The sequence below is a fragment of the Lontra canadensis genome, unplaced genomic scaffold, assembly GCF_010015895.1.
Source record: "Lontra canadensis isolate GAN:19392208 unplaced genomic scaffold, GSC_riverotter_1.0 scaffold13, whole genome shotgun sequence".
Lineage (NCBI taxonomy): Eukaryota > Metazoa > Chordata > Mammalia > Carnivora > Mustelidae > Lontra > Lontra canadensis.
The window spans coordinates 12,892,603-12,905,446 of record NW_022631007.1 but is presented as its reverse complement, the minus strand read 5'-3'; the positions used below and the strand labels follow the sequence as shown (position 1 = coordinate 12,905,446).

The window sequence follows — 12,844 nt, the reverse complement described above, 5'->3', positions numbered from 1 at the left end:
ATAATAGATAGTACTTTTGGTTTCTTCTTTCTTGTTATATTTTCTGAACTTTGAGCATATTTTGGCTTTTTATTCCAAAAAGAAACAAAAATATCCGAGCAATAAAAAACCAATAACAATTCCTTTTGGTGATTATAATGGTTAATTTTATGTGTCCACCTGACTGGGCCATGATGCTGAGATATCTGGTGAAACACTCTGGATATTTCTGTAAAGGTGTTTTTTGGATGGGACCAACATTTTATTTTTTTAAAGATTTTATTTATTTATTCCTGAGAGACTGGGAAGGGGGAGGCAGAGGGAGAAGGACACTCCCCACTGAGCAAGGAGCCCAATGTGGGACTCGATCCCAAGACCCTGGGATCATGACCTGAGCTGAAGGCAGACACTTAACCACTGAGCCACCCAGGTACCCCAGGACTAACATTGTAATATGGTGGGTTTGAGTAAAGCAGATCATCCTCCTTAATATGGGTGGGCCTCATGTAATCAGTAGAAGGCCAGGATAGAACAGACAGTCTTTTTCCTGAGCAAGAAGGGATTCTGCCAGCAGACTGCCTTCAGACATGAACTGCAGTGTCAGTTCTTTCCTGGGTCTCCAGCCCATCAGCCCACCCTACAGATTTTGGATTTACCAAACCCCCATATAGTATAAGCCAATTCTTTATGATAAATCTCTCTCACTCACTCATTCTCCTTCTCCCTCTCCCTCCAAATCTGTCTCTCTCTCTCTCTCTCTCTCTCTCTCTGTGTCACACACACACACACACACACACACGTTCTATTGGTTCTGCTCCCATCTTAGCACACATTAGCCTGGGGGAATTTTTTTTCCTCCCATGCCTGGACAGTGAGTAAGCCGTGAAGTCACCTGCAGATGGAGGAGGGAAAGGTAACGCTCTGTCCAGACTCCTCATTTCCTTGGAAATGAATTTCTGCATTTCTTCCTTTGCCAATCACAAACCGAGTCATTGGAAGGCCAAGAAAATTCACATTTCCCCATTTCCCTAAGCTAACAGGAAACAAACCAACACCAAATTGACAAAGGAAGGTGGGATTTCTTGGGCTTAAAAGCCAGAATTTATTGCCTCTAAGTACAAGGAGCAGGACTGCTGAAATCGAGAAAGTCTCATTTCTCATAAATGAGCAGTTCTTACTAAAACATCTCAAGAGGAACCATGGGGGCTGTGGATACAGAAGCAGGACACATGCAGGGCAACATCTGGAAATGGGAAGCCAGGCCAGAGGGAAGACACCCCAGAAGAATCCTGCATCCAAACGGGCTATGAGGGCCTTAGGACAGTAACTGTTACTAAATTCTTTCTCTGTCCAAAAACAGTACGAAAGAGAGGACTAGCTATTATCTTTTAAACCTGGAAAAATGTTTAAAGTGTACCCAACAGACAAAAAATAAATAAATAGTAGAAAGCAGCACATATTAAAAGGAATCAAGAAGATGTAAATACACTTACTCTTTTTACGGAGCTTCGGAATGCCCGAAACAGATACGGGCTCAGGGATTGGGAATTCACTTTTGCCACAGACGCACGGAGGGCTTCCCTCAAGGAGGACGAGTCATAGTCGTACACCGGGAAACCTGGACCCACAAGCACACAGGGACATAGTGAGACGAGGCACGAGGGCCACAGCGTTTGGGGAAGGGGACCTGTGTCTTCTAGTTCCTTACCTGCACAAGACGGGTAGTTCATCCCAAGCACAAACAAGATCAGTATCTTCATCACCATCTTCTCCGTTCCGGGAAGAATCATTTTAATTCAGAAGCAGCGAGATCGTTCTTACGCGTTTGGGGGTGACAAACAGCTCTTTTTCAGCTGGGGCCTGGCTTGCTGTCTCTGACTGGAGCAGTCTGCAGCTTAAACAGAAACAATTGATCCTGGGGTCAATATTCACTACTGGCTCTTCCTATGGAAAGGTTCCAGTTTGAGGCTACTTTTGAAGTTTTGACCTCAAGATGGGACTTTAGCCCACGGCGAGAGACATCAAGAGGCTTGGGACTCTGTGTGCGCTGTTTGTTTTTCTCTATTTTAATTTCATCCACATGTACTGCTTATTTCTCTTTATTGTAATTGCTTTTTTGTAAGGGAGGGGAGATGTCATCTTATTTTCAGCAAAACCGTGAACTTTAAACTGATGTCAGTTTAGTTCTCTCTTGTGTTCCTGAAGATCTTGTAGTTGACTGTGTGTGGAAATTGTGTGTTATTTCAAGATGTTTTTGGAAATTATGACTGTAAAGGAGAGGATTGCATATATAGGACCTAAATAGGTCAAATGCATGTACCGTGTACGTAGCTATTGACCAGCCTTCTCTGCTAAAGGAAAATTTGCACAATTCTCACATGCTATAAGATCCCACTGTACCTGGAGAATACTAAAAAGGAGAGAGGATTTATAGTAAATAGTGTGTGTTATCAGCAGGTCCCTGTGTTCTCTTCCTTCAAGTTCTGCAGGAGAAGCTGTATTGTGCTGTGGCTCAGAAAGACCTAGCCTGGAATCTTGGCTTCACACTCATCAAGTGTCTGCCCTCAGGCACTCTGCTTATTGCCTCAACTTCCTCATCTCTAAAATGGGCATAAATAGTAAAATATAAAGTGTGTTATTAATCGGGGTTCACCAGAGAAACATAACCAACAGGGCGTTTAGAGAGACAAACAGACCACAGAGGGAGACAGAGAGAGAAAGAGAGAGATGTGTTAAGGAATTGGCTCACACAGTGGTGGAGAATGGCAAGTCTAGAATCTGCAAGATGGGCCAGCAGGCGGAAGACCCAAGGAGAGTTCAGTGCAATGCAAAGGCAATCTGGTGGCACAATTCCTTCTTGTTCAGGGGAGGTCAGTATCTGTATATTGATGCCTTCACCTGATTGGACAAGGCCCACTCCCATTATAGAGACTATTGCTTTACTCAAAGTCTGTTGATTAAAATGTTAATCTCATTTGAAAATATATTTGGAGAAGCATCCAGAAAAGTGTTTGACCTAGTATCTGGGCACCACGGTCAAGCTGCCTCATAAAATTGACCATCACATAAGGATTAAATCACTAACACTTGGAAGAGCCCTTGACCAATTAATCGCTCAACAAATGGTAACTGCCAGTAAGAATGGAATTCAATACATACTTTCTCGTATCTGTTATGTATAAGGCAACAGGTCCAGAGAATAGCTTAAGTGAACGAATGATCTAGCTCCTGCTTACACAAGGCAAATATGAGTGCCAGCAAGAGAAGCATCCATTGCTGTAAGAGTTCTTGGCAGTTCACTCACTCCTCCTGACCTCACTCCCAGGTGGGTGTATGTCTGAACTTGACCTTGACAGAAGCAGAAGCACCCACAGGGGAGGAGGGGACCTAGGCCAGGAAGACAGAGCAGAGAGGAGACCTCTGGGAAGAGAACTGTAGCCATTGATCAGGGACACAGTGTGGAACAAGATATTGGTCAGAGGCAGGCAAGCCATTGTTACCAACAGGAAGGATGAAGAGGTGACACCCGGTAGATTTACCGCCACCACTGTGCCCTACTGGAAGTGTGGTATCAAGTATGAAATTAATATTTCCACGTGAGGCAATTCGATTAATCAAAATATTGCCTCTGTCTTGCCTGCCCTTTGTACAAAGGGTCAAAATCATGCCTCTGATGACATCACAGACTGGCGGGATCATGAAGATTTACAGCTCTGATCCCAAAGACACTTTTTCACTTTTTCTACAGGACTTATTCATCAGCACGTTGCCACAGAGGTTATTTAAAAAAAAAAAAAAAAAAAAAAACCTAGATATTCTCAGGGTCCAAATTCCATTTGCCCCATGCAACATCTCTGGGTCCAGTAGCTTCTGGCCTCGTGTGGGACCACCCGACTTGCCCCTATAGACTCTGGTCATACAGGTGCCCCCGCAGTTCCTTGGGGACACAAAACAACTTGCATCCCACAACTTGAATACCCTATTCCTCCTAACAAACAGTGATGACATTCCTCTTGCTTTCCCTGAGTCAGCTCCTTCCCATCATCCGGGCACCAGCTTAACTATCACTTCCTCAGAGAGCTTTCTTGAGCACCCCTCCACGTCATCTCTGCTTCCCCTCTTCCCACCAGGTACCACGGTGCCTGGTGGTCTTGCTTGCTTGCTTCTTACTGTCCTTCACCTCCAGGAGACTACAGTCTCCGTGAGACAGGGAGCATGCCCTGTCTTGTTTGTTCCACACCACATGTCAGCTAGGAGCCCACGTGGTCTCTCTGAACCTTAATCCGTGTCTTCCCGTTTGGAGCCTACACTAATTTCTGGGGTGCCAAAGGTTCACAAAGCAGTATGCTAAGAGATTTGTAATTCTCTTACTCTTAACCTGGTTTGAACTCAATTCCATTAGAGTCTTCCAGATTTAACTAACGGCACCATCTGGCTCCAAACTCCAAGGTCTCATTAAATGAGCAATACTAATAAAAGTAATTGCAAAAGAATAGAGGAGATTAAGGAGACAACAATAAAATAATGTTGCCAGCACAGGGCTATTGGTTTTGTCTGTAGCTTGCTGGCGCGAGATAGATCATTGCGGGTGTGGGTTCACATGGCTGTAATAAACAAGGCACAGGGCATGCAGTTGGTGCTCAAAAGCAATGATCTAAAACTGCGTCATGTCTGGTAAACCTGGAATATATATAAGCCATCTGTTGAAATTCAGACCATAATGATTTTTTTTGTTTTTTGTTTTTTGTTTTTTGGGGGTTTTTTTGCCTGTCTGCTGAAAGGTGTACAGCATAAATTCCAGCAGTTTTCTGCTATTCCAACAAAAATTATTTAGGTGAACTATTAAATGTGATGTAGCTGTAAGTGAAAAAGGTTGCAAAGTTTTTTGTTTGTTTGTTTATTTGTTTTACACAGCCCCTGGACATTTGTAAAAAATTTATCACGGGAAGCTTAACAAGCAATTGGGAAAAGTTTTAGTAAAGATGGATGGACATCTACATCACAGACTAATAAGATCCATTGATATTATCTTTATCATTGTTTATTTCATTTTGGTCATCTCTCTAGTAATATTAAACTTAAGAAAAATCACTAAGTTTAGAGCAAATGTAAACCAAATCTTCATCTGATCCATAAATCATAAATTTTGCCTCTGTCTTGCAATCTCATGTAAGAACATAGTTTCTCAACTCCTGAGCTCCACTGTCAAGACCTTGATTACCTATGACCGTAATATTTCTGTGTCCTGGAAATGTCAATATTATTGTTGCTTTCATATTTTAGGGGATGATGTGATTACTTGCAAGTAATTCTCAAAGTCTGTTCCCCAGGTCAACTTCTTCAGCACCACCAGGGAACTTCCTAAAAAAGGAAATTCTCAAGCTCCCCACCCCAGACCTATTACATCAGAAATTCTAGGGAGAAGACTCAGCTGTCTGTGTTTTACACATGCTCTATGTGGTATGGACACATGCTCAAATGTGAGAACTACCATGTAGAGCTACAGGTCTCAGCTGGGGCTGAGTTTGCTCCTCAAGGGCATGTGGCAATGTGTGGAGACACTTTTGGTCGTCAATAACTAGGGCAGAGGACTCTACTGGGCATCTAGTAGCCAGAGATGCTGCTGAGATGAACAGGACAGACCCCCCCCCCCGCAATAACAAAGAGTTATCCAGTCCAAAACGTCAGTCATGCCAACATTGAGAAACCCTGATGAAAGGAAAGAAACTTTGATCAGCAGCCCTGTGTTTTAATTATGGTTTCCTATAAAATTTTCATGTATTTTAGTTTTGGTATGATATATCCTATGAGAGACTTTATTTTTCTTTTAAACCTCACTCAACTTGCTTTTGGTTTTTACTAGCATCATCTTTAGAAAGACTTCAGGTTAAAGTCATAATTATTTACCTATATATTATAATTTCCCATTTTACATTTTAATTATTTAATCCATTTGGAATTAATTTTGATAAAAGCTGTGAAGGAATGATTTAGCAGTTTCTTTTTTTGTATAAAACCCCTCATATTTAGGGTGTACAGTCACTTCTATTTCTTAACCAAACCATAACGGATAAGAGGATCTGCTTCACCAAAACAAAGGAATTAGCTAAGTACAAGGAATCAGCTTCAACCTCATGTAACCAGAAATTCAACCCCAGATTAAATGATATTTAAGTTTATTTTTCACATTAAAAAAATTAAGTGTGATGATAGGCAGCCCAGTGCTTGTCTGGAGGTTCCACAATTATTAGGGATCTGGACTCCTTCAGGATATCCTATCATTATGGTCCAAAATGGCGGCCAGAGCTCCAGCCATCACATTCTATTCCATGCAGCTTGAAGCAGGAAAGAGAAAGATGAGCCTCTTCTTAACACACTTTCCAAAGGTCACACACAACATTGCTGCTTACATCTCATTGACCAAACACAAGTCACCAGGGATTTACGCTCCACAGCAGAGAGGTGATGAGAACCCCCAGGAAGACAATTGTGCAGGAGGCTAGAGGGTCACCCTTGAATAGAGAAAGGATAATATTAATAGAGTCTCTGGTAAAGAATTCTGAGAAGAGATTCAGACCCTTCGTGTAGACTTTGAGTTGTATTTCTGATTGGTACAGAGAAAATTAAGCAAATCTTTTTAAATGACGCATTGCTATTTCCAGGAGAAATAAACATTTGCTCAGGAAAGAACTCAGTTAGGAAAATTTTGGTTACAGTGGGGTAACCAACATCAACCTCCAAACCACAGTAGCTTAAAACAATCAAATCTTATCTTTTGCTTATGCTATATGCTCTCTGCCAGTTGAAAAAGAGATGCTCTTCATCACAGTCACAAAAGACCTGGATGGATGGAACAGTCATCCTCTAGAACATGGATAATTGGTAATGCCCAATGCCAAGAGAGCCCTGGAGAATTTCACATCAGCTATTAAATGCTCTGGAGCTTGTTGGCCAGGTCAGTCACATGACCTCCCCTCTATTCAGAAGTCCACCTGAAGGTAGACTCCCAAATAGTTGACACAGAGCAACAGTGGCAACGACAAAAGGACATGCTGCGTTGCTGTGAAAAATGCAGAAATAGTCATGATCACATGAGCACTGAACAGCGATGGTTAGTGGCACCTCTGGGAAATGTTTATTGCATGGAGGTGGGGGTGGGGAGGGGACATTAAAAGAAGGAATCCTTGTCTTCCACAGTAGGAAGTCCCAGGAATCGAAAAATCTACAAATAGCAGTACAAGCCTATTATTTAGAAATATACACGTAAAAAAGTAGAACAAACAGGCAAAAGACTTTCAAGGGTTTGTCGCCATTCCTTGTCAGGCACAGACTGTTATTTTTCACTCTAAGCCTCACGGCATTTTTTGGCTTTTTAAAATATGTCAAATATTATTTTGGAAGGGAAAGAAATTAAATTTCAAATTTCAAGAGTGGGAGGAAATGCCTCAAATATTTGATAGCAATCGTCTCTTTATCTGTTGAATGCACAACACCACATGTCATCCTCTCACGAAAAAAGCGAGAAACACAATGAGATGCCTTATTGGTGTCCTTGCCCCTCGACTCCGTGTGCTCAGACCTGGAACAAATCCTGTGTCTGTTTCCATTTCCACAAGCAGCAAATAAGCACCATTTAAGAGCAAAGCAAACTACAGAACTCAATAACCCCCAAAGGAAGGATAATTTGCAGACTTTTATACTTCCAGTCACCATGTCTAATCCTGTGCTAACCCCTTGCGAGCACAACAGCGTTTCTAAGAGACAGGAATCCAGAGAATTCTAAAACAACACTCTGTCCTTTTAAAAAATGTAAATCAGTGGACATGTTTGCGGGCTCCATCTCTGAATACCCGCCAAGGATTTATCGAAAAGCTTCCTTGATGCTTCCAAAATCTTGGGATTACTTTGTGCCTTTCTGCGATTAATAAGAGATAGTAAATATTTTTTCCTACCTGTAAGATGTGGTTATTTTCAGACCAGTCATTTCCCTCAAGCATATGCTGTTTGAAGAACATGGGGAGTGGGAGCTAGTTGGGGACCAGCATGGCTCTGTCCTGCAGGCTTCTGGAAGGGCAGCCAGCCCCTGCGGGCTGAGGATTTTTCAGCTCTTTTCATTGACTCACATGGATATAAATAATGATGAGAGTCTGGCATCTTCTGGCCAGATGCCTGGCACTGCCCTGTCTTCCTTCGGATGACTGTGATAAAGGTGATGGGGGAGAAGACCAAGGTAAAGGAATAAAGAATCTATAAAGCCTTCTCAAGACAGTATCCTGCTTCTCAAGCCTCACCTCTTACAGCCTAATCCTATTATGCCAGTTGGAAATGGAGAATTACCTCTAGTTCCCCACAGGATTCTCGTTCTTGTCGCTGCTCCCTCCTCCCAGCCCAGGCAGATGGAGATCCCGGGCCAAGTAGGGAGAAGGTCATGTTCTCAAAGAGGCAAAAACTCAAGTCATGAATAATTTTCGAAGTGTTCCCCTGGTTTTGATGCAGTCGCTTGGATGTTTGCCATGTGCCGAGCACTCACACCCCACAACCATCCCCTGAGGGATACTGATTCCACCCCCTTTGGGCAGACAAGATGACGGGGCCCAGATGGTAGGGTTAATGGTAGAGTTCAGTGTGTTGTCCTGCTGCCTTCCGGCAGGTACACTTTTCATGGCCCTAGGGGTGACAAAGACTCTCCCCAGGGACACCATCTATAGGTAGAGGCACAGCCTGGTTAGTCAAGGCTCAACAGGAATTGTTGGGACTTCCTTCTTCCTTTGACTGAAACCTTCTTCTTGGCCTTCTTCCTGGCCAAGCACTTGCCCCACAAGACTGGGCTGAGACCCCAGCTGCCGGCACGGTTCACTGTGATTCCTTCTTGCTGCTCTGCCCACCCACATGGGCCCTGCAGTGGGTGCCCAGGACCTCCTCTGTTATTGTGCTTTTCACACCCCATTAGGATCTTGAATTCTCTCATCTGTCTTATTAGAGTGTGAGTCCTTTGAAGGAAGCAATGGCGTCATTTATTTCAAATGATTTTTTATTTTATTTTATTTATTTATTTGACAGAGAGAGATCACAAGTAGGCAGAGAGGCAGGCCAGGGGGCGGGCGGAAGCGGTCTCCCTGCTGAGCAGAGAATCCGATGTGGGACTTGATCCCAGGACCCCGAGATCACGACCTGAGCCAAAGGCAGAGGCTTAACCCACTGAGCCACCCAGGCGCCCCTATGTCAAATAATGTAAAAAGTGATTGTAGAATGAATGAGGGCACGAATGAATGAATGCATGCATGAGCTCAGATGAGGAAGCCAGAGTTTCATGACCTGCTCCATCTCACATAACTAGTTACACGGGAACAGATCTAAAAGTTATGTCTCCTAACTTCTGAACCAGGGCTTTTCCCACCATCCTTTCCAGAACATGCAACGTTCTCCCTCTTTAGAAATCCCCACTACGATTTTGCAAACACTGTGCGAGAAACTAGCTTAACCACTTGAAAGGGAAAAGAGCAGAGATGAAAGAACTCAGAGGGGAAAAAAAACTACACATCAGAAGAAGAAAAAAGAGAACATACAACTATGAGAGGAAAGAAGAGAGTTGCTCACCAAAGCCTCCACTTCCGTCAGCAGTGATCCCGAGATGCGGTTTGTCTCATGGAGGCCCGAAAAGGACCTGGGTTCATGATGTTCTCGTGCTTCGTTTTCCCACATCTTGACACCAAAGTCCAAGAAACATGCAGAATGAATAAAATAATCTAATTTATATCAAGAACTGTGAAAGGTCTGACTGAGATTTCACCCAGCCAGGGATGGGCATGGCAGCTGGGAGAAGACCCAACACTCCCGTGTTAGAGATGATGGGCAGCCTGTCAGTGACAGCAACAGTCAGGGGACCCGCATGGTTCGTGTTGGTTACCTGAGCCCCGGGTCCGCCTGGGCGATGAAGAAGAGCCAGACTCTACCCACAGATACAACCAACCATGCTGTAGGATTCCTGCTTCTAGAGAACCCAGATCTTTCCTAGCGGGTAGTAGGGTGCCGACCCTTTCTCCCAGAGGAAGACGTTACCTTCCTATCAGAAAGTTAGTGCACCTGTCCTTGGTCTTGAAGAGAGACCTTGTCTCAATCTTCCAAGGCTGTTCATCATATGAAAACCCTGAAACAAATTGTCCTCAACAAAGGCAGATGTGCAGAGACATAGGAAACCAGTGACGAGTGCCTCCCAGCAAGCACCTGACCTAGGCATTCGCTCACCAACCAAACATTTGCCAGCAGTCATATGCCAGGCACTGTACTGCTCACTGGTTATACATCGGGAAGCAAACCTGACATGGTTCCTGACCTTGGGGAGCTTACACTGTGGTGGGTGGGGAGATAAGTATTCATCCAAGATCCCGTAAGTACACACAAAATGACTATAGTGACAAAGAACATCAGAGGAGGCTTGGGGGCACCTAGCAGCATAGCATGGCGTCCTCTGAACATGTGTCACCGAGAGTCTGAGCTTGGGATGGGGGTTGAAGGCTGAGCTGGAACCAATGAAGCAAGAAAAAGAGAGTCTCAGGCAGAAGGTGTAGAATGAGCACACGCCCAGCAGCAGAGAGCAGGTCCCCTCTGAGTAGGGAAATCACACGGCTTCCCCACCATAGACCCGTTGACCCAGACTCCCTGTTCATAGCATCTACTGCCCCTCTCTGGGGTGCCCTGTGAGGAACTGAGGGGGTAGAGCTCAGGGAGGGGGAGCATGAGTCAGACCAGGCTAGAAAGGTAAATAGTACCAGATCATGAAGAGTATCACGGTCTCTGTTAATAACCAAGGTCATTATCCTCAGAGCATCAAGAAGCTGCTTAAGAGCTTTAAACAAGAGGGTCGCATGATCAGGTTTTCGCATTGAGGAGGGCACTTTGGCCCAGTTGTGGAGTCTAGAGGAAGTGCATAGTGCATAGCGAACAGGGAGGGTCGGAGTCAATTGCTAGGGTTGGGATGAGGCTAGTAGCAGTGGAGAAGAAGAGAGTGGTTAGATTTCGGAGACATTTGGGGTACCACTGCCAGGGTGTGAAGTGAGAGGAGAGAGGGCACCTAGGAGGACTCCAGGATTTCCACCTGGCATGGCTGGTGGAAACACTGGACAGTGTGAGCGGAGAGGCAGCGAGGCCATTGGATAAGCAGACATGGATCCCAGGTGGGAGACCTGGGCTGGAAGTTACAAATCCAGAACCTGACACCATGTAGACAGTAACTGAAATTGTGAGCATGAATGAGAGGCCCCAGAGTGGCACGAGGAGAAAGCCCAAGACGGAGCCCTAAGAAAGTCATCATTAATAGACAAGGAGCATAGAAGGAGTTCCAAAGGCAACTGGGAATGTGCCATCAGAGGTATGAAGAAAACTCACAGGCTGTGGTTTCCAGAAAGCCAAGAGAAGAGGAGAAGAAGGAAGATGGAAACCATCACCAGTGTCAAATCTGCTGAGAAACAAGGTAAGAGGACTGAGAAAAGCTGTTGGGTGGGAAAGCGCTGGACTCACTGGTGATCTTGGGAAGAGGTGTTCTGTGTAGAAGGAGAGCTGATGCATGAGTGGGAGGGAAAGAAATGAAGGCCATGAATACGGGACATCTGTGACAACCCAGACCATGAAAGAAAGGGACAGAAAGGCCAATGGAAAGTTGGGGAGCAGAGGCTTAGCATTTTGAGAGTAGGAAAGGTTTGAGCAGATGGAAATACTTCCAATAAGAGACAGTCACTTGAGAAGGAAAGAGGTTAAATTAAAGTGGGGAGCTGTGGTCCACATTTAACCTGAGGTGCACAGAGGGGAACAGGTGGCATTCGACACACAGGAGGGAGGACTGACTTGGAGAAGATGAAGGACAGGTCCTGTGTGGCGATGGGGAAGAGGAGAAATCCCTGGGTCTGGGTTTAGGGAGTTCTCTAAATCTGGAGGAGGAAGGTTGAGTGAGAACCCTTGGGGATGGGGGAGTAGGTGCAAGGCTGTTTGCCAAGAATGAGGTGGGGGCAGGGGAGCCAGAGCTTGTGAGGATGGTGGAGGTCTGGCATGGCCACTGCAGGGAGAGAGGGGCAAGGGAAACAAGGAGGGTCAGACAGAGTATGTGTGTGCCTGTACACACACACATGAGCGTGCAGTCACATGCAGGACATGACCCAGTCTCCACATGCCATAAATTGTCTCTCGAATCCAGCCAGCCAGACCCCCTTCCTCCTGTCCACTCGCCAGCCCGGTGTCTGTTCCCAAACTATCCCTCACCAGGATCATCCCCACAATACGGGGTGGCCTGAGGAACCCAGCAAAAACGTCTACTCCCCAGAGGGCTGGGGAAGCCGGCCAGGGGGAGAGAAACTGCGAACGCTCAACACTTCACATCTGCCCTTCATCCCTGCCCCATCTCCAGAAATGAATTCAAAGCAACCCAAAGGACCGAAAAGAGGCGGCCATCAGTGTTCTGACCCACGCCATTTCCATTATCGATTATCTGGGGAGTGGCAGATCCCGAAGGTTTCAGAGAGCAGGAGCCCGGGTCATGCATGGTTCAGCTCAGCCCTTCCTTCTCCTACCATCTCAGCCACGGCCTGTCTATATTCTATGAGAAAGTGAAATATGGGAGAATTAACCCAGGCGCCGTGGACCCAGAGGCAGGCAGCGCGCGTGCTCCATGCAAGTGAATTTATCTTCCCTTCTCTGAGCCTAAAAAAATGCTCCGTCCCAGTCAGGTGCTTTTCATTCTGAAAACGAAAGCCTCCTCTCTTTTTAACAGGGGCAGAAACGGTGTCCCTTACTTCCTCTTCAAATCTTCAAGGATTTAAAGAGGAAAGCTCACAAAGAAGGGACTTAAATCCAGAATTCTGCAGCTGGACTACAG

The 12,844-nt window shown here is 45.2% G+C and overlaps 1 protein-coding gene and 1 long non-coding RNA gene across 2 annotated transcripts in view; one reads left to right on the top strand and one right to left on the bottom strand.

Moving 5' to 3' along the window:
- Positions 1–7,947, bottom strand: part of SPP2 (secreted phosphoprotein 2) — a 26,610-nt gene extending 18,663 nt beyond the window's left edge. Inside the window, exons 1-4 of the mRNA XM_032857544.1 lie at positions 7,932–7,947; positions 6,390–6,491; positions 1,688–1,873; positions 1,473–1,597 (exon numbers count right to left, since the gene is read on the bottom strand). Coding sequence (XP_032713435.1) covers positions 1,473–1,597; positions 1,688–1,769 — 207 coding nt within the window. The 5' untranslated portion in view covers positions 1,770–1,873; positions 6,390–6,491; positions 7,932–7,947. The remainder of the gene's footprint in view (positions 1–1,472; positions 1,598–1,687; positions 1,874–6,389; positions 6,492–7,931) is intronic.
- LOC116867778 lies at positions 1,817–12,844 on the top strand. Its single transcript, XR_004382662.1, has 3 exons — positions 1,817–1,865; positions 11,910–11,916; positions 12,782–12,844. It is a non-coding gene; the product is annotated as an uncharacterized LOC116867778 (long non-coding RNA).